The sequence below is a fragment of the Anopheles merus genome, chromosome 3R (assembly GCF_017562075.2).
Source record: "Anopheles merus strain MAF chromosome 3R, AmerM5.1, whole genome shotgun sequence".
Classification (NCBI taxonomy): Eukaryota; Metazoa; Arthropoda; class Insecta; order Diptera; family Culicidae; genus Anopheles; species Anopheles merus.
Window position 1 is genome coordinate 42,374,055 of NC_054084.1, and position 21,960 is coordinate 42,396,014.

Sequence of the window (21,960 nt, forward strand, 5' to 3'; positions counted from 1 at the left end):
TGCATAAATACGAAGACTCCAACAATAGACTATCCCCCAATTTTATTTTTTATATTTTTTATTTAAAGCCGGTCTCATGGTACAGTCGTCAACTCGTACGACTTAACAACATGCCCGTCATGGGTTCAAGCCCCAAATGGACCGTGCCGCCATACGTAGGACTGACTATCCTGCTATGGGGGGAAATCAATAAGTCACTGAAAGCCAAGCCCACAAATGTGTTGGCAGGCCTTGACCGGCATCGGTTGTTGAGCCAAACAAGAAGAAATGATTCATCAGCCCAGGGTTCATCCTTTTGGGGCACCTGTAGCTAGTACTCTGTTCATTTCTATACATACTATAGACTAGCGATCTTCGGGGCCCTTAAATCGGCGGAACCCCGGATGAATCATTTAGGTGTGAATATTTGTATTAGGTGGACGAATAATATACCTATCATTTGAAAGGAAATTTTATTTACTTTTAATGAAAAATAAACAAAAATATTCCTTTCTTGTTCTAACACCCTTTTTATTACAAACCGAACAAAAATCGCACTAAAAACAACATTTTTTCAACATTGGTAATAAATTTTAAAAAATGTATACTTTTGCATATCTTCAAATTATCACCAACCCTTATTTTACTGCATTCAACATGCTGTCAAAAATTGAGACTTATCATTTAACCTCAAATGTGTATAAAATGCATTCAAACATGTTTGGAGCGCACGCTCTTGCACGGTGCGCCATACATAAATCGTTTACCTGCACTTCCGCAAAAACAACAGAACGCCATTGACAATATTGGATAAAACAAATTATTTCAAATATTTTGTTTTCTTTAAAAATGGCGACCGGGATAAAGCAGTTGTCTGAATTATTATTTTCTATTCCTTTTTAAATAACGAAATGTCTAATATAGGGTGCTATGAGCATTTAGAAAATTAATGATTCCTATTTATTTGTAATTACTTGGTTTATTATTTTTTTACTTTGCGGTTGTTATTTTAAATGTTTTTTTTTTTATTAAATCAATACAATACTTCTCACATATAAAACTAAGCTCATGACTCGATTGTATTAACCGATTGAAGTATGTGTTTGTGACCATGCACAGTAAAGAAATACACGGTTTTTACTAGTTAGAAAGATTTTGGCACCCAGTATAAAGACTTTTTCTAGAGTATGAAGACCACCACCTAGATTAAGACCAACACAAATGACCCCCTTGCTCAGCCAGGCCGAATGTCTCTATATTGTGTGCCAAAATATTTATAACATGTGAAAAACCCTGTAACAACACTGTTCAGTGGCGCCATCTGGATTTCCAACGCTTAAAACCATGTTTTACAAGTAAATTTGCCAATTTTAAATAAAATTCGATGTGATGTATCTCGTAAATAGCACAAATATTACTTATGATCGCGGTTTGTTAGAGGCCGCCTCATAGTGCACGGTATCCTACATCCGCCACTGGGTTTGAATCTATAAATATTTACCATATCAAATCCCCATCAAGAGGAACTGATTCACTGTCATTGAATAACCCATCCACACTCTATTGATAATTATTATCCTACAATAGAAATGATTATTCTTACAAACTGTGAAAAGTTGTCATTTCCAACTTTTGTGAACAATTGTTTGCCTTAAGAAGCTTAAAAAACTTCCATTGGAATGATTATCCGAAACTGGACCAAAGAGAGAGAGAGATTATTAAATATGCATATTTCACAGCTCCCTCTTCGTTACAGAGACAGAGGAAAAGTTAAAAAACAAATTGTATACATACATATCCTTGGACCCACCGACTGGGAGAGCTTTCACGTATTGGTAAGCCAGGCGTAGCTGCTGGTATGGGAACGGTTTGTCTGTGCGTGTGCTGCCCATTGAGAAGGCAATAAAAGAGCAGTCCAGCGAAGGGACTACGAATAATACTGTGCATGCCACAGCGTGGTAACGTTTGCCGTTGAAGCCGTTTCGTGTGTTTTCAGTTGGACTGCGTGTCTACTAACTTCAACACCACCCACCCAGCTTGGTGGTGGAAGCACCGAAGCTTGGTGAATTCGAATGCATCGCACACACAACAAAGCCACTACCACTACAACCGGCTGATTGACTGACCATCGCGGGAGCAGACATACTCGGTGCGGAACCCAGTGCCCAGTGTGCAGGAGCAACTGCATCCGTCAGTAGCTATTTATACTTCGCGAAGTGCACACTTCAACTTTCCCGACACGTGGGAAGTGTGTGGCGTGGAGATTCGATCGCCGATACGGATATCAACTTGTACGTGATTGCCAAATCGCTCAGGATATTGAAATTATTGTTTTTTTCTTCTCTTTTTTTTAATCCTTTTTGCGTGTTCAGTTCAATGGTGTGAAACAAGAAAGCCCTTTCCATTAGCAAGCGTGGTTGATGAACTGCCGTTTTGAACATTTCCCGCCAACTACGTTCGGTAGTTACTGGTGCACTTTGGGCGCAAAAGTTGCAAGGGAAAGTGACGGAATCGTGCAGAAAATCGTCCGACGTAACGGCTGTTAGTGCTTTCGTGAGTGTGAATTTATTTTTAGTCTTGTGGGTCGGTAGGTAGTACGTAAAGTTCGGGCCTGAAGGCTCAATGCAGTGCAGTGTTTGCTGGTGTTAATAGTTGTTCAATGGCCACCAAACTACCGGCAAACAAAGTTATGCTACGGACCCGACTGGTGGCGTTAGCTGGCTCCGAATTTGATGAACCACGTGGAAAGGCTGCAATTGTAACAAAAGGGGATAAAACTTTTCGGGCCATACCATAGCTCCTGCCTGCCGACCCCGTACAAGAGGCGAGCGGGAGGAATGGTTTTCGCGTGTATGTGCTGATTTTTACCACCTTGCTGCTGCTCAAGCGGACGCATTAACACGTGGCGCGCAAATGTGCGCTTTCCGATCGCTTAGGAAACAATTTGAGCGGATTTTTTATGTCTACTGTTACCTTCTCTCTTCGTTTGTTGCTGAGTGTCAAGGTCTTTGCACGGAAAATTTAGCTAACATAGATTCCTGCGGGGGAAATTGGAAAAAATGGCATCAAAAGGAAAAGGGGAGGAGAGGTGGTGGGGAGACGATGCAGTAGATCGATTACAGGTTTCAGTCGCAGCTCTCTAGCCTATAGCATTTCTTTTCTCTGATGCATTACAAATTACGTTGACAATTGTTGTTTAACTTCGATCGATATTGAAAGCCAATTTGTCTGTCCGGCACGAGATAATCATGTGCACATACTGGTACATGTGGTTCGATGAAATTTAGTGGTTGTATACACCAACAATATCGAGTAAGAGAAGAAGAAGGTTTTATTTTCCTTAAGTTAGTATTTTAAATTTTATTATTCTTAAAAACTTTTGAACTCATGTGAAAGTAGTTTATGTCAATGTCAACCATATTTAAGGATCTGGACTGACCAGTTTGAAGTAGATGATAATCTGGTAACGAACTTTGACCACGTTTTGACAACATGCGACCTGTAGAGGAAAGAAAGGATTAACAGAACTTTAATCGCTTGCCATCACGATCTATCGAACGACATCCGAGAGTATCTTGAGTTGACCTTCTCATGCCATGTTCGTTTTGTTTGGAAGAGAGCAAAGCCTTCTTGGATCCCCTAGATAGACAGTAGCCATGTGAAGTCGTGAGCCACGTGGTTTTACAATTTGGCTATTTAAGTTTCTACTCTACGGATATTTCAACTCTTTAAGGTGCAAAGCTTACCGACCATCCTAGGCTTAGAGCCCATCAGGTTGTAAAATTTATAAGTTTAGTCCCATTTTTACCTCCGAAGCTTTTAGCACGTTTAGAATGCTTTGTAAATTATCCTCTTGTTCAGTTCTATAATTTACAGTGTCGTATTGAACATTATTGTTCACTTTTCGTTCGATCGTTGGACAATCATTGGGCCAACCGTCTCCATACTGTCTCCCCGGATTTGGATGATTATCGATCGGTTTCTGCAAACATAATGATGATGAACATTCTATACTGCCTGGCTGTCTAACAGAATGGACCTGACGGCCCTTCCATTGGCTGCCGATCCACTGTGTGTCTGTCTGAATGCACGATAGACTGCGAATTGTAAGCGTGTCCTCCCATGGATCGATGCCCACAACTTGATAATTTATCGAAAAACAGTTATGAGCAATTGTGCATTTAGGGTTCGCACTAGACCATACCGCTTCTACTACTTACCTACTTACAGGTGAGAACGAACGTGGCAAGTATGCGTGTACGCACACAGCCGTTAAAAAGCAATCAAACTACACCTAACAAGCTATTTGGCTAATATTGACATTAGCAATGTAGGTCCAATTAACAGTGCCCAACCCACTTGGCCTACTAGTTCACCTTCATTCCAGATTTACGATACGCGCAAATAAATGAGACTTTTAAATTAAACGATGCACCTTACCCATTTTCCCTTCTCTTCCTGCAGGTTCCCACCACACCAACACGACACACTATCGAAAAACAATGAGCAGTTGTTTGTGCCGAGCGCATGTAATTAGAAGGTAAACAACATTGCACTACAACACACATCCGTTACATCGGTGCCGTTAGTGCCTTACGCAAGCGAACGTGGTTGTTTACTTTTTTCGTAACGGCTAAAAGATGGCTCCGATTTGAAGCTTAGTGACTGTTTGGGGGTGGAAAATCCCTTACTTTACTGTGTTTGTCTGTAAGCTAACCTAGGGTGACTCGTCAATTCAACCTGATATGGTCGGGTAAGCCTAGCGGCACATCATCAAACTCTTCGGTTCCTTTGTTGGGCTGTGCTGTACGTGGGTGTGTGTGTTTGAAGAGTGAAGCTTTTTTGCAAAGGGATCGGTATGGCCCCACTTCCGACATTGCCAGGGCCACCGGCTGCACGGGAACGGCATCATCATCATCATCACCACCACCGCCGAAGAGCACATGGGCTGTACTTCCATTCATCACCACCCAAGGGTAAGTTTGTTTGAAATTGAATGGCCATTCGTCATACTTTGTGTAAATGAGGAGGGGGGCGGGGGGTGGAGCGCCTTTTTTCGGGTTGCCGCTTAACGCGTACAGATGTATCGATTGGGCGTATGGCGATGGAGACGCCCAGTGATTTATGATTGGCGGGAGAAGTTCCGCGTGGCACGTGAGGATTTTTTATCCAGTTGCTAAGAGTTTGGTCGCTAATAGAAGGCAAAACAAATCAGCAAAAGGTGTACAATAAAAAATATAAATTAATGTGCGAAAATTATCACAGAAGCAAGGCAACGGTGCAACCGCACGCAATAAATGCTCTTTTATGAAGATAACTGCAATGTTTTAATATCTTCTACGTTCAACTTATAAAGCGACTTATTAGTTATAAGAGTTGGAATGGAAATTATTGCCTGGTTGTTAGGCCTTCACTATAAATGATTTGCGACACACATTTTGCTCCAAAATGTTGCATATGGCTGTCGAATTTTAATTGAAATTAGGAAAGTCTTTCAATGCATTTTCACCTTTATGATGAATGTATGTCACCATTGTGGCAAAGAAAGGTTCAGATTTCTGGTAGTATCAGATATACCCGAGATGTTTCAGGGTAGTTGAAACACCGCCAGATCCTGGGTTTGGGGTCAAATAGTATCTAATTAATTCATTTTCAAATGTCACACCCATACCATATGACAGTTGTTGACAGTCATTACGGTTATTTCGATAACCCAGATACAGCGCCTGAATAATCTATAGCGGCGGCTTTTCTAGACAGTGTTCGAACATTTGCCGGTAAACTGCTGGCGTCATGGACTCGCTCCCATGCAGGCTGAATAATTGATAAAGCTCGAAAATAACACTCCCCGCTGCACACAGACATTCGATCAAAAATGGTGTCATACAGCGTGTGTAAAGTGTGTCATTGTGCGCGTACATCGAACCAATACTGACTGGAAATAAATTATAGCGCCTAGGGAGAGATAGAGAGAGAGAGAGAGACACAGTGCCATACATATACCGTGCTGATGACTATATAGCATCGGCCTTTTTGTTTGTTCGTGCCATATTCCGAACCGGAGTTTGCACCCAATGACTCAGACATGACCGGCCATTTAATCATCCACTGTCACGCCAGTGTGCTGTCCATCCGGTACAACAAACCGCCGATGATGGCCTCGAGCTTTCGATCAGGGTGTTTGTTTCTACCAAGATTTTGAGGACAGCTGCTGTTGAGGACAAATCAGTAAAATGTGTAGGGGCTTAACGTCCTCTCCTGTTTCAATAATGTCCCAATATTGTTCAAGGTGAGGTTGAGCGTAGACCTCCAAGAACCCACAGAACACGCTATTAAGCCGTTTAACGTCAGCTAAGTGGGACGATTCTTAAAATGTCCCTTAATTAGGTTTATTACAAGACCTTGGAAGACGCACGCGCTCCAAGATGATGCGAGAGCTGTCACAAACGGCGACGGTTTGAGGGCAAGCTAGTTAAGCTCTCTTGCTAACAGGTTGATCCCAGCTTTCCTATGAGTCAAGTGATAGTTTGACCTTTCCTTTCCTTACACTCTATGTCAATCATTTCGATTCACCTTTTCATAAACGACAGACGCACCTCGGAGGGCCTGGCTTGGGATGTACCACGAAGCGTTCCACGTGTCTGCCAAGCACATTTCCAGTCCAATTTGTAAAAGTCATTCACATCCGAAGGTCATTGGACGGGGCCATCTACGCATCTACACTTGTCGGCTTGTCTTCAAAGTGTCATTCACATACCCCTCGGTGGATTGCTCAATCCTACCGGAGACCGTGCAGTGCCGGCTACGATCCTTAGAAAATAATTGCCCACTTGTTTCGAACGTTCGAACCTATCTACGGACACATATAAAACGCTTACATTTTTGATACGCTATCGACAATGATTTTGATTGATTGTTTTCTAAATTTGCTTTACTAGACAGACTTTTGTACAATATTGCGATGAAGAATGGATGGAAATTAGAATGTCCACAAAGCTGTACTTCCTTTTACCTTTGAGCTACTTTGTAAGAATGACGTCGCCTATTGTATTTGCTGGATGGCGTGAGCTGGCCACTCTATGCAAACAACAATTTACTACGAATCGTTTTCCAGTAATGCTTGCACCTCTGTCTTTGGTCTATCAATACACTATTCCATCATAACGAATGTAATTTAAAATTATACTGATGGTGGTGGCCGGATCAAGTGGTCAGTTTAAAGAGGGTGTTCCATTCACCTATCTAAACTAAGTAATTGAACTTCAGGGGACAAAACTGATAGAAAAATGTTTCTTATGAGTTTTTAAATATCATCGTAGTCGTAACAAATGATTTAAAGATTTTTTTTAAACGAACATTTAAAAAATCAACAAACGAACGTATTTAGGATTTTGTTACAGTGTACAGACTCGTTACTTTTAGACTGCATGTTCGCATGAAACGCCTAAATATAGGCAATATAACCGTCGTCTGAAATCGTACAACAAAGCGCCGGATTGTATGCAACATTAGTTCCGTGTTGATAAAAACTTTACCCGGGAAATGCAAGGACTAAACCTTTTCAAAAGCGATGAAATGTCCTGGGAGTAAATGCTTTTGAAGAGTCGAATGCAGTTAGTAGTCTCAAAGACTATATGAAAAAAAAAAGAAATTCCAGTCAGCACACGATAAATGGAACATAATGCCGCCATGTGGTGATCAATACAAACAAAACTAGGTAGTTGTTTATCCTCATACATCAGTCAGTATCGTAGCAAAGCTGTCAACTCGCACGAGTTCAGTACATAACATTCAAACTCCACATGGAGCGAGATTCTACACATATAACTGATTATCCTGCTTAGTAAACCTTTAAGTAATACACCAACTCCATTGATTAGACCTACCATCCATTGTCAAGTGGCTCATGACAGGCCTAGATCAACCACGGTTTTTGAGACAAATAAGAAGAAGAGAAGAAGAATATCCTTACGTATTATGCGTTAAGGTTAAGCGTTAAGGTAACCTAACATTTTATGTGATGTGATCTTTTAAATTTCTTTTAAATCTGTTAAAACTGAGACTAGTATTTATGGTGGCTCTACTCTCTCGCACTATTACGTCGATCAAATACGATCGCTACGATCGAATCCAATCTTGAGCAGTCAGATTCTGACGTGAAACAATTCCTCCTGTTTTCGCTCTTAAATCCTATTGATTTTAAACAGCTTTCTATCTTATCCAGCAACACGCCACACACATTTCCGCAAAGAGACATATACGTGCATACTCCGACCGTCACGCCATGCTTCTTCCATGCAGTTGCTCCCATACACCTAACACCTTCTATTACGGATGGTACCGAGACTGCAATAAAAGTGGCTGTTACAGTCGAATCAAACAATCGAACCGTAATCGACGCAAAACCCGGCAAGGACAAAGCACCTTTTTGTTGGGTGAGTGAGCTACTAGGCTTTACTTAGACACGAAAGGGACACAGGGGTATACCCCGCGCAAACACGCGCGTGTCTACCATACTGTCCGCGGGAAGGGGAGATGACACGCAAAATGCAACCTATATAGCAGAAGGAAGAAGAAGGGGCACCCACGGAGCAGCCTGGTAAAACCCTAAAAGCCACCCCTTGACGAATAAATTATATCTTTTGGGGAAATCAATTTCCAATCTATCAAACCTGTACTGTGTGTGCGGCGGCGTTGAACGGAATGTGGAGGAAATAGATTCTTACGCCTCCCGCGTTGTCCGTGTAATAATGGTTGACGCCTCGCGCTTCGTTCGTTTCCCATCCACGCCTCCAGCTGCATCGCATCGCACCTTCACCGTCAAGTACCAAGTCAGACGCAGACGTTACATGGCCATGCCGTGTAATGGTACGCCCCAGTCTAGTTCTGTCCGTTGTCGGTTCTTGACGTTGTTTCGAACGACTTTGACGTGCACACACATACACGCACACACGTCGTTTGGCTGCAATGGAATAGTGAAAGTTGCAGCTTGCCACTTACTCACGTGCTGGATACTAAACACCTTGATCCAGATGTGTGAGTGGTGCAATAAGTAACTATAAAATTCAAACCCTCCATCGTTCTGTCGTGCGTGAAGAAGTTTTACTTTCTACCAACTTGACTAAGGTCTCGGTACGGACTCGAATCGTTTTTTGTGTGTGGTGCTGTTTGTATCTAGTGTGTGTCATGTGGTTTCGGTTCTCATGACCTATTTGTTGCCTCATGTTTTCCCTCGATTGCCACAACGCATTAAACACTCATTGCGCTGATGTGTCTATAGGTCTGTGGTCCATTTGAAGGGTTTAAAAGGATCACTTAGAGGAGAGAGAACAAAAAAACGACCAACACATTTCACCGTCGAAAGCCAGTGTAGTAAGTGTGCTAGCGCGTTGATGAGGGTTCGTCAATGGACAGTGGAAACATTGTTTGTGTTACAGTTTAATTGATGAATTATTGATACCTTTTGAAGTTTGAATGAGAGCGAAGTTTGTGCTTTGTAGATGGATTTCGTGTACAGTGTTCTAGTGGTTTAATGAGACAATACTGCTTACTGTCGAGGATTTCTGTTTTAAAAGGTTCAAATTAACAAAAGGGTAAGATGTGACTTGAAGGGAGCCCGTTTGATGATCGTAGATGAAGATTGTATTTCAAGTGTTTCGCTCTGAGTTGATGTTCGAGGACGTTGCAATCTCTATGCATGTTTTAAACTAAATCCTCAAAGTTTTTAACGATTAAAATATCAAAAATCTACGATAAACATTCTAAATGGCTCATCATTTCAAGTTTACTAACGCATTATTGTACTCTTCCATACTTCTACGACTACAGTGCTCCAAATGAACAACCACCTAGCAGCAAAGGAAAATGACTACCGGAGCAGGGACGGTAATAATGACCCATTTGAGTGCCACGGCACACCATCCGACCGATCGATCGATACACATTTCCTAACCTCTTTGCTTCTGGACCCCTGTCCTATCTTTTTACCCCACATTTCCTGCCCCCGCATAGCGATCAAACCATCAAGCATTCGAATATGGTTGCATCACAAACAAATGGGCAAGCTGGCGAAGGTGCTGTGGGCCGGCCAGGGTATGCGTTTGCGGACGGAAACTTCACACCATCCACGTATGAAACGGTTCCTCGAATGTGTCCCCCATGTCATGGTAGGTTTGAGGCGGAACTGAAGCTCCGTTAAGTGAAACGGTCTACTATACACTGTCCCCTGTTGCACTGTTCTCTGCAGGGAGTTATCAAGGATATTCATCAGGCCGTAATAGACAACGATCTGGATGTGCTGAAGGAAAAGACCGCACCGCCAGCGCCGAGAGTGATTCTTACCAGCAAGGACGCGAACGGGTTGACACCGCTACACAAAGCCGCCGGCCTAGCGCACACCCAGATTGTGGAGTACATTCTGTCCGTGTGGCCGAGTTTGTCGTCGGATGAGGATCACACCGGCAAGACTCCACTCCATTGGGCGGCCAGTGCGAAAAATAATGCACGCAGCTTTAATCTACTCGTGCAGGCGGGTGCAGACGAAACGGCACTAGACGATGTGAGTGACGGGAGTGAGCGAGTTCGATCGATGCCAAGGGGTAGGACTACTAATATCACAACTCTCCTCATCCATCGGTAGCGCAACAAACCGGCGGAGCATTACAAAAACAAACCGGGCGACATTGACCGATCGCTGCTGGCCGTCATCCCGGAAGCGCCCCGAATTTCGCAGCAGGGTTTCCCGGCCTACTTCGACTGGGCCATGTTCACGCTCCCGGACGACTCCGATGAGGTAGCTTACGGTGTGTTGCAGGCTTTGCTATAGCCCGATTTCTTACCACAAACCCCCCCGGCAAACAAAACCAACCAACCAACCCACCGCTCCCCCACCACTTCCCACTTCTGGGTCTGGGATTGGGCGTTGGGATGGGGTTTTGTTTCTCTTCTTGTTTCTTTTCTTCTTTCGTTACGTTCTTCCGCCACTTCCGGTTGATACAACGCACACCTTGCATCGCATGCTCGCAGGGTTCACAGCCAACGCGAATGAAACCGTTTCTTTCGCAGAATAATCTTCTGGATCCGGACGGCGGGCAGGAGGGTGGGTTGGCAGGCGGGGCGGCCGACACGGTCAGCAAATCGAAATCGGTGCACAACCTCACAAACGGTGTGCTGACCGTGCTGGGCCAGGAGCGGGACGTGAATGGAGAGGGCAGGTAGGTTTGTCTTGTCTGCACGATGACGATCCTCACTTTAAGCGGGAGGCATTTATGATCAATTATTACGGTTGCACTTGTTTTATGTAAAAGCAGCCTGACTAAAGGGAGTGCTGATGAGGAGCAAGTGGATGCGCAGGACGATGCCAATGGTGGCCAGGATGTGGATGAGAAAGAGCTCGGGGGAGAAGAAACATCGGACAAACAGGTAACACTTTTGCACTGATGGATTTGTTTTTCGCGGAACTGATTTGGGTCGTTTTCCGTGTCCCTTTTTTGTTTATTTTCAATTTCCTTTTTTTCTGTTGATACGTTATCGTTCATGTCTCTGGAGCGTGTTTCATCACAATATCCTGTTGATTTTTGTCCTCTTGTTGAAGGGCTTTAAGGGTGTTATACCGATTGCATACATTTAGGTGCATTAACGTTGGAAGGATCTAATAGGGCTTAGGTTTGAATCTTTTTGTTTGTTTTTATTTGATCTATTTTTGTCTTTTGAAGGACTACAAAGGTAGTTCGCAGTAATACATTTCATTTGTTCAACAGCTCCTCGTTTGAAAATATCTCAGAGTTCATTGTTAGTAATAATTCTTCAAGCTAGCTGAAAACTTTTAATTTTAAAGAATGCTTTAAATGCCCAACCCAACAATGAGATGAATGTTATTAACATTAAGTTACACCTTGTGTTACAGTCCTGGTATAGATTCTTTGTCATTTAGATTTGCCTATAGCAACAGGCGATGTTAAACTTTCTAGCTAATGTGTTTAGATACCGTCTCGAGGATCGTGTTTAGGCTGTACATGCGCCAACCATCAACCACCACAACAGTTACACATCAACTTACAAAAACAAGACAAAACCAAATCAGTACTGGTGCGGGAGTAGTGACTCGATGTAAGCGTGTCTGTTGCACCATTAGTTTTCCCTCTACTTTCCTTACTACTTTTTTAACTTCTATTTATTCCCCTCATTTTAACTGTATCTATCTGTGTATTATGATGTGCATATGTGTAATGGGTTTGCATTTGTGCACCGAAACTGTACATACTGGTATAACTGTCGGAATGCCTAGGAACAAATAGTGTGTCAATTTGTCTACTCCACAGGATGGGACGCTAGTGGAGCATGAAGAGCAAATTAGCACTCCACCGGCAGGACCCGACGATACCGATGCACCGTTGGATGTATCGAGCGCAAAAGTAGACGATAGTGGTGGTGATGATAGCGTTGATGATGCACAAGAAATACAGCAAACCGAGCCTGAGGCTGATAGAGCTGAGGGAATATCTGAGACAAAGAATGAAACAGGCGCACCAGTTTCGGATGCTCCGAATGCTGTTGCTGAAGAAAATAATACGGAAAATGGTCACACCGAGAATGGGGTAACGGTGGAAGAAGAGGATCAAACAAATTACAATGATACTGTAGCAAGTCGCAATACGTCTGCTAAAGAAGTAAACACTGACGAGTTGGACAACACGGCTGAGGTAGAGCTTGAAAAGGAGACCAATTCTGCGTCTGCTGCACTGGAAGAAGCAGAAGTTTCTAGGGACAGTTTGGAGCAGGTCGTACCGAAAGATGACGACATTGAGCTGGATAGTCTTGGAAAGGATTTAGAGCCTGAAGAGCCATTACCGGATGCGGCAAGAGTGACCTCTGCTGAGTCCGACAAGAATTCGGAGCAGATGGACTCGCAACCCAATTCTCGGGCAACTACTGGGAGGAGTATCAAGTCCACGATCACAGTGACTGATCAAGATGACATTAAAGAGAATGTTAGTAGAAACTCTTCAGCAACTGCCGTCTCGAACGGTCGCCCAGATACTGCCTCAAATGGGAACATGAATGGAACTGTTAAGCCGAACGGTACCCCGGAAGACGTGGGTGACCAAGATGGGTTAACATCTGCTGGGAGCGAACGACCAGAAACACGCGGTATATCAGCTCACCGCACGTATCCTAACTCGGCTAAAGAACCAACTTCACCAGTATCGCGTCCAATAAGCCGTGCCGAGGTGGAAACCATTTCTCGAGCGGCTTCTTCAACGCTTACCCCAGGACATACAGCGGCGAAGTCATCTCGCTCGTCCACTCCGTATCGGAAAGCGTCGATTGGATCACGAAAGTCAGTGAGCTCTGCCGTGGGTAGCGCTGCACAGAACGAAACTCACGATGGTGCGAATAATAACGATGATGATGATGATGATAATTCGGAAGCGAACGATGACTCTAATAATGCAGACGTGAAGATCGCTAGTTACCGTACGCCCGACGAGGTATAGATGTTGTTCTGTCCTTTGAATTTGATGAACCACCTCCATCGATCGCCCAGCGTTGGATGGTGAAGCATTTGTATTGTTTTTTGTTTGGGAAGAGAAAAAAAACTCGGACACCACCTAGTGGATTGGTCCTGTTTTGTTTAGTATGTAGATTTTTAGACAAGTTGAATGAATTATTGTGCTGCAAAAATTAGAAAATTGGTTTGGGAAATTAAACCCTGAAACAAACAATTGACTATAACGAATTGTTCATGTTGACTTAATTGACTCGTTAGAATAGATCGTAGAAAAAGAATACAGATTTACTGTGCACTTTAGTAATAGACAGCAGAGTTAATAGAAGATGATAATCCTACTAGCTGCAAAGTAGTACATTCAAGCTTCAACAGAACTCATCACAGCTAATTCTTGGCCAGGAATAAATCCTCCAAAATTTCATAATTTTCAGTTCAATCTAAATTTCTTGTTTTTTCATAAATTAACACACTTGAAAAAGACGAAAACAGTATTAATTTTATGAAAAACTCACACCCAAAAGTGGCAAATCAGCTGCAGCATACAATTCGCGATCAATCAGTAGAACGTTTATATTTGTGTACGTGCGTGCCTTTTGTGTGTTTTATGTCACAAGTGAGTCAGTGTGTGCGTGTGTTTGTGTGCATGTGGGTACGTGTGAGTTTCGAGGAATGGCTTGAGGGATTGTTTGTAGTTTATTTACTTCAATCATGCCACCACCTTAGTAGGCTTACAAACTGCTAACACACATATCTGCTAGTGCGCTTACTCATTAACCGTAGTAGTTCTTAGTACATTTCTCTATTGTGTCTGTGTGTTTGCTATCGTACACACTGTGAAAAGTAATCCGTATAACAACATTAAATCACACACAACTGACAGGATTTGAAAGGCATGGAAATTTATTGAAACTCTTGCAAAAATGAAAAGTATCAGATGATCGTAATGTGTATCAGATGATCGTAATGATCGACCAAGCCTACCAAGACGAACAGTATATGATCGATGTACTAAAAGCTTGGAAATAGATAGAAATATTTAAGTGAGAATGAGATAGCGAGAAGCAGACACTTTGGAATAGAAAGAGATAGTTATAAAAAAGAGAAAATGAGAGAAAAGTTAGTAAGAGAAAGAGCGAGTGTGATGATCGTTTACTACATTTCTACACTATTTTGTATCCGTGTATTCGTTTGTCGATGTTGGTTTTTCCTCAAATATAGTATGAAGCATTTCATGTAACACGTCTTGTTTGTTTTGTTTGTTTTATTCTGTAACACCACATTGTTTCGCATATTGTTGCATGGCTGATTTCAATGCTCGTTTCCCTTTTCATTTTCGAAGTACACTGTGATGCTGGCGTGTGACGTGCTTTTATACACACACACACACTTTGCTCTCCTCTATTTGCATTACTTCTTGGGCAAGAATCGGTGAACGTCTCCTGCTGGACACATGCACACACGTGTCGGAGCATTTAGCGATTACTAATGTGGACGATATTATTCTTTTATCTTCCATTGATTGAACTGGATTGCAATGCCATATCTGTCTCAACTGTCGTTGGGGAACAATTTCAATACCTGTTTGCGACAAATGGGGACGAACTCACTGATAGAACACTACTTCTGAGCAACTTCTAGAGAAGACTGCCGAAACCCATCCCGATCAACCAGAGCTAGAAGACCCGCCCCAGGCTGTCGATGAAACTTCTTCAGCTAAAGAAGAGCCAATGGCACGTACCGAAATAGAGACGGTGACTCAGTCAGCTACATCGACTCAGTTAGCTACTGCGGCCGCTACGGAAGCCTCCAGCCAGGTGCTGGAAATTGAAGGAACGGTAGAAGGAGAACCGGACCAAGGACAGCTACAATCACAAAACGATCCACCCGTCGAACATGACGATCAACCGAATGTAATACCCTATTTCTTGATGTTTGGTAGTGTTTCGAAATGTGTGTCTGTGTGTTTGTCTGTGTTCGTGTGAGTCGTATTGTAGCATTATTAGCTTGTAAACTCAAGTCACCACTATGGCGCATGTACTACACTGCTTTCATTCGTTGCATGTTACTTCTGCTTCCTGCCAATTGAACTGCACACTTGTTCGTATGGCTTTGCACCAAAGCGATCATTGGCACAGTGTTTAATTATTAACGTCGTATCGATCGTCCCTCAAACCATGTGCCCATTTGTTACATGTTATTTGTTATTTTACTATATATATGGAAGTTTTTTTGGTTTACTCTATTTTTTTTATTCTTCTCTACTGTACCAATTTTTCATTTGCATAGATGCAGCAAACGGTGCAGGATGCAATCGACTCTGCCGATCTGGAGCAGTTGGCTGCAATTGTGCTGAATGGTGAGGGAAAGCAACTGATTGGGCGGAAATCGGATCAAACCGAAATACAGGCATTTCTGGACAATGTCCCAGCATACATGGTAAAGCTATCAGTTTTTTTTTTATTTATTCTATATGAAAGTAAATTTTCTTCTTCTATGCCACTACAACCGTTGTCGGTCAAAGGCTACCCTGTACCACTTGTGGGCTTGGCTTTCAGTGACTTTTTGATTACCATTAGCAGGATAGTCTGTCTTACGTATGGATACACGGTCCATTTGGGGACTGTACCCTTCCGAGACCGGCCGAAAATATCTTAGTTTTCCTACAAAATAGAAAATTTCTATAAAATCTCATTTCAAGACCTAAAAGCTTAATTAAGCAGAACGCTTAGAATATGTTCAGATTAATAATCATCTTACGCTGTTGCTACAAACTAGGTACAAACTATCCTAAACTGAAGCAGCAAACAATATTCGTGATTTACTATGCTCTAATGGCTATTTAATTTGTCCTGTCTCATTAGCTATTGTATCGCATCTACATCACCCTAACACCCCTACTCCAGCTCCCTGTCATACTTCTTCTTTTTTCTTCTTCTTTCAGGGTAAAATACGTCGTGTCCATCTGGCAGCACGCGAGGGAAGCCTGCGTGATTTACAGTCCGCACTGGATAGACGCAAATTTGCCACGGCAAAGGACGAAGTATCGCCGCACGGTGCAACACCCCTGCACGTGGCGACAATATTCGGTCATGCAGGTACGGGTCCAAACGTTCGATCATTATGGTTCGTGGCATAGCTGAGCACCTTAACCCGTGGGGACCCATGTTTTTAAGGATATAAAGGGGCATTAAGAGTCGGGGCTGATGCACGACGTCTCAACCCCGTCGCTTTGCCTAGCGACACTCCGAGCCCGATTGTCAGTTCGATTGTTTATCGATCGATTTACATGAATACATGGCTTCCGTTCCACTTTTCCGTTGACAATCAACTCGTGGCGAAGGCACACTGCGTCGTACTTTTCACGCGATGCATACCTAACGAGGCCACCGAAGGACACCGAGCACCAGCAAGCGTTAGCGTGTCGTCAGTCACTTTTGTGTCATAATTTACTACTCATCCTTCTTTGCGCCTTTGTCAGGTGGAAGTGCTTAGAGCACCCGTTTTCTAATGCGTCTTGAGTCGTAAGCTGTAAGAATACGACGTGTCTTCAGTTGTTACCATTTCCTTGCCCAGCACGGACGAGCGTAAAAGCAGCCTGGGGAGCATGTGTACCGCATCCAACGATATAAACGGTGCAAAACAAAACAAGAAGAAAGCAACACCCTTTGGATTGATAATTACAGAACACTAACATTTGGCTTTTTGTTTCATTTTGCCCCGTTCCCGCTCTTTCCATAGGCATTGTGCGGTATCTGGCTGGCCGGTTTCCCGAAACGCTCAGCGCAACGGATGACGATGGTCGGACGCCACTGCATTATGCGGCCACGCTCAAGGACAATGGGCACTTTTACAATCTCCTAACACACCTAGGCGCCAACCCAAAGGTGGAGGATAGTGTGAGTATGGAGAAGTTGTGTGCGTTTAATCATTCAACACGGCTGCAGTGCTGCTATGCACCACCGAGAAAGCGATCGTAACGTTTAATTTGAAAACTTTCATCCAGCTGAAAGTATGTAAATTACACGTTGACCCACTGCAGGGGCGACATTTCACGTGGAAAAAAGAAAGAAGGAAGAGGAATTAATTGAACTCAACCTACTAGTTTTCAATTGAAAACATAAAATATGCATTCTAGCACTAGCATCGATCGAATGCAGCAAGAACCGTTCCGTACAACGGTTTACCGATCGATTTAGTGCTACGCCACGAACACTATGCATCTAATCGCTGCCTTTCATTCCGTTTCGATCAGTTGAACCATTCGGCCGAATACTATCTCGGACACGTGCAGTCGCAGGGTATCCTTTCCCATCGGCAACTATTGCGCGACTATGGTGCCAAGGAGGAGCTCGCCGATGAGATGCTGAACGATCAAGGTGAGCACGGATCACGGTTGCGCTGCGAATGCGCACAGCAAACTGTGTCCCGTAAAGCGTAATGTGTTTTTGTTTAGAATTTTTCCCTTCATCGTTCATCGAAAACGTGCAATCGTTTCCTCTCTTCCTTCTTACGATATGTGGCAGTGTGACCTAGTTTTACACATCGCTATTACCGCGAGTAGTTCTTGTTTGTTTTTGTTTTTTGGTATGTGCGCCATTGCGAAGTAAAGAAGATGGTGGAGAAAGGTGGATCAATTAGATCTCATTTTTGGTGGTTTATTTAAAAGTGTCTGTTTTTATCTTTACTTCAATGTTTTCTAACATGGTCATGGAAATTTTATTTCCAAAACTAGAGTGACCACATTATTATAACTTGTAACACGCAATGGCGCACAAAGGGCCTTTAGTTTGCGATTGCAATCCCTGGCACAGTATTCGTGTAACTGCAGTGCGAACAGTGGTAGAGCCTTGTTTTTTTTTTTGGAACGTTGGTTTTGCTTTTTGAACATCATTCATGCCATTTAATATTGTTTCCCCATCAATCAACTATTAACAGATTAGTTCTTCTTGGATAATTAGTACACCACCAGCAGTTGGTTCTTATTTACGAAACCCCCTGCATGAGATTTTAACCCTAGTTCCAGTTGCTTAGTAAACATTCAATTCCTCCTCAATCCGATACGCCCCCGATACGGACAATCAATCAGTTCCAGACGATCTACATAGTGCCCGCCGGCCGCTCGACGACGTCGACACGCTAACAACGCTGGAGCGATGCTTCAAAATCATCCACGAACCGATCGACGATCTGGTGGTAAAGTCGGTCGGCCTGCCTACCAACAGTGTGCCGGGCAGTGCGTCATCGCTCCGCATCCTGATCACCTCCTATTTGGCCCGCTTCCTGAAGCGCAGCGTCTTCGACAAGGTGAAAAAGCGCCAAACCCGGCTCGATCACAATCTGTTCGACCTGATCTGGCCGGCGATGAAGAAGGCGACCAAGGAGAAACGGCTAGACGAGGACCTGAACGTCGGTATCGTTATACCGGACTACGATGTGTTCGTCGTGTTCCAGGAGTTTCTGGTGCCACTGATCAAGGATGTACACTGCATGGAGGGAACGCAACCGCTGATGCCACACCCGGCAATGCAGTTCTTCCCACGGTACGCGATCAACGATCAGCAACCGGATGCTGCCGCCTCTCCGACGGCCAGTAACAATGGGAACATACTGCGTGAAAATCCGGACAGTGTGCAGCTCAATCTGGACACGTCCGGGAAGTACATTACGGGGTGTGTGATCGAGTGTGCCAGGAATTTAGATGCGTACGAGTTCCCGCTCAATCTCGGTATCGCTCAGCTCGAGCAGGTGGAGCGCCTGATCACGGCGCGTGTGCTTTCGATGGACTTTGTGCACGCCACCGGGGAGACGGAGCTGGGCACGTACTACAGCATGAACGAAATTTTGGAAAATCCGTCCGAAATTCGCACAATATTAGCCACCAATGGGCTGCTCATTCCGTTGCTAGATCACACGGATCCATACCAGACGGCCGAATCGATCGCTATCAATGGAAGGTATTGGCCGTATGGGCGCGGCGTGTACGTCAGCGTCGATGGCAGTCTGGTGGTGTGGGTCAACGCGCAAGACCACCTGCGATTGCTTTGCTGCACCGGAAGTAAAGATCCTGCGGCGATCGGTGCCGCCTACTCGAAGGTCGGCCGTGCCATGAACTTTCTCGAGGAATGGATCATGTTCAAGCACAGCTACTTCCTAGGCTGTCTCCTGTCAAGGCCCTCCTTTCTCGGCACCGGTCTAAAGTTCACGCTAACGCTTGTGCTACCTCATCTTTGCAAGGAGAAGGAAAATTTGCGCCACCTGTGCGTCGTGCGCGGATTGCAGCTCTTCACCGGCGATGGCGACGGTCCGACGGTGCGGATGTGCAACATGCGCAGCCTAGCCCAGACCGAGTGGCAACTGTTTCAGGACTTTAGCAGTGCCATCACGAACGTGGTGGCGCTCGAGAAGGAACTGTCCATGTCGAACTCGTTGCACATTGCGGCGACACTGTTGCGCATCTTTCGTAAGAAAAAGCACAGCCTGGCAGCGGACGGTGCCGTGTCGCAGAACTGAGCATGTGTCCTATGTGTGTGTGTGTATGCTCCCGTACATGGCAAGGATGAGCACCACAACCTCTCTCCCAAAAACACACCGGTCTTCTAGTATACTGTCCGCATACCGGTGACAGCGTAGCCACGTGACGGCGAGCAGTTTGAACCATTTTGTGCTGTTTGTTGCGCAACTAGTGCGCTTTTGTTGCCATGCCATACTGAGTACAGAGTAGTAGATGTAGTAGTACATCCCTGTGGTAGTTAAAGCAAAATGTTTCAATGTTTCCAACCTTACTATACTGTCCCGCGTATTGCGGATTTTTGTGAACGGAAAACGGATGTAACGCAACCGCTAGATGCCGCCTCAGCTTTGTTGGCTGTATTCTCTCACTCCTCCCCCCCTCCATCGTTACCTTAGTAACGCAGTGGTAGTCCTTCCCATGCATGCAAACCCGGCCAAAGAAAGACAGAGAAAGAAGGAGCTCCACCGATCGAGTGCGATTGTAAACGGAAGAGAAGGACGCAAGCAAGACTGACTGACATACCAATAATTCCCGGGTTAGTAGTGATTGCCATTGTGGTAGCGATAGGCAATAGTTGGCCCCCTATTGTTTCTTTTTATTTGTGCATTCTTTTTTCCTTGCTCGACCAAATTTTGTTGTACCCAAATGTGTGATGAGAATTTGTTATTATTGCTGTTCTATTGTGTGGAGTTGTGTGTCAAGGCAAGCAAACCTGAGTGCCTGGTGTGTAACATGACAGAGAAGGTCATCGCAAACAACTTTAACAGCTGTCCTATTTCTACTTCCTGCTCCTTCTTTCTGTCTGTCCTTTCTATCTGTCTCATTTCACCGTACTGCTTTCAGGGTTCATTGCTGTACATTGATACAACTACAGATTCTGCTCATACAAGCTGATGTAACTATTTCTTTTAGAAACAATAATCTACCTTTATCTTTTTCCACGGTTGGCGCTACTTAGAAATAGCATAGTCTACAGTGTTACATAGAGTAGCGATTATACATGACACCATCCATACAACCATGGTAGATGCGCAAACCGATCATTTCTCATTATGATTTGCATTATTTCTAGTAGTTCAGACCAACACATTTGTTAGAAATTATCCTTTCGGCTTTGAACACACAACGTAGAAATGCTTTTGTTATTTCACTGTGTATATGTGTTCTTTTTTATCGATACAAAGCTTATGTTCCAAGTGGAATATAAATATAATTGTCCCATTTTTCCGTTTTTTTTTCCTAAAACTAGGCGAGCAACAGGTTGAGATTCCTTTATTCCGTACTGAGGAAGGACGATACCTAGCAACGTGTAAGTGCCATGAAATGATGTAAAGTACTCTAAATGAACTGAAAACACTAAGATTTGCTATCTTTCACATTTCCACAGCTCTGGGAGATCCTCTCATCAAAGGGCTAACGGAGATCGCCAACAAGCGACCCGCTGATCCGATCACTTACCTAGCAAACTATTTGTTCAACTTTGCCAATCAAAAAACTAAAGCCGATCGCAAGGAGGTGGATAACGATTCGAACAACAACTTGATCGAGGGTTCCGTAAGACAGCCGTCCGAAAAGGAGTTGGAAAGTTCGAGCAATCAAACCGCTGCTGTACTGGAAACCGTCGCACAAGCGCCTGTGCCTGTGCAACCGATGGAGACAAACGTTCGGGAGGAAAGTCAATCATCACCGGATGAACCGGACATGATTTCGGCACCATCGGACGATCGGGTATGAATGAAGGAGGACACTCTGCAGGTGACAATTTAACAATTTTATTCATGCGATACATTTTGGCAGGATGAGCATGGCCAAAGTATGCTGCATTTTGCGTGTGCCCGATCGCATGGCAGAAATGCACTGATTCAACTGATCGAAGAGTCGGGCACCAACATAACCTATCGTGATGAGCTGTACCGTACGGCTAGGGATGTGGCGCTGCAAGCGACACAGCCAGACAATG

The 21,960-nt window shown here is 44.0% G+C and overlaps 1 protein-coding gene across 3 annotated transcripts; it reads left to right on the forward strand.

Annotated features, from left to right (window-relative positions):
• Positions 1-1,949: 1,949 nt before the first annotated feature.
• LOC121597143 (arginine kinase-like) lies at positions 1,950-21,414 on the forward strand. Of its 3 annotated transcripts, XM_041922699.1 has the most exons (18): positions 1,950-2,270; positions 2,352-2,532; positions 4,444-4,955; positions 9,808-9,864; positions 9,991-10,145; positions 10,226-10,537; positions 10,619-10,771; positions 11,005-11,192; positions 11,286-11,400; positions 12,300-13,469; positions 15,103-15,399; positions 15,776-15,925; positions 16,431-16,584; positions 17,228-17,385; positions 17,742-17,865; positions 18,576-20,535; positions 21,250-21,309; positions 21,388-21,414. In XM_041922699.1, exons 3-16 carry the CDS (start codon positions 4,838-4,840, stop codon positions 19,997-19,999), a joined length of 4,575 nt encoding a protein of 1,524 aa, XP_041778633.1. In that variant the 5' UTR covers positions 1,950-2,270; positions 2,352-2,532; positions 4,444-4,837; the 3' UTR covers positions 20,000-20,535; positions 21,250-21,309; positions 21,388-21,414. The 3 variants fall into 3 exon arrangements, with proteins under 3 accessions (XP_041778633.1, XP_041778634.1, XP_041778635.1); XM_041922700.1 differs by lacking the exons at positions 1,950-2,270; positions 2,352-2,532; positions 4,444-4,955 and adding an exon at positions 8,871-9,572; XM_041922701.1 differs by lacking the exons at positions 1,950-2,270; positions 2,352-2,532; positions 4,444-4,955; ... (8 more) ...; positions 15,776-15,925; positions 16,431-16,584 and adding an exon at positions 16,915-17,121.
• Positions 21,415-21,960: the final 546 nt, after the last annotated feature.

Bases quoted from the DNA above. Each gene is read 5' to 3' on its own strand.
- LOC121597143 (XM_041922699.1), top strand. From the start codon at position 4,838: ATGGCCCCACTTCCGACATTGCCAGGGCCACCGGCTGCACGGGAACGG. The intron at 11,193-11,285 runs GTAGGTTTGTCT...TTTATGTAAAAG, and splicing joins GACGTGAATGGAGAGGGCAG to CAGCCTGACTAAAGGGAGTG. The intron at 17,866-18,575 runs GTGAGCACGGAT...ACAATCAATCAG, and splicing joins TGAGATGCTGAACGATCAAG to TTCCAGACGATCTACATAGT.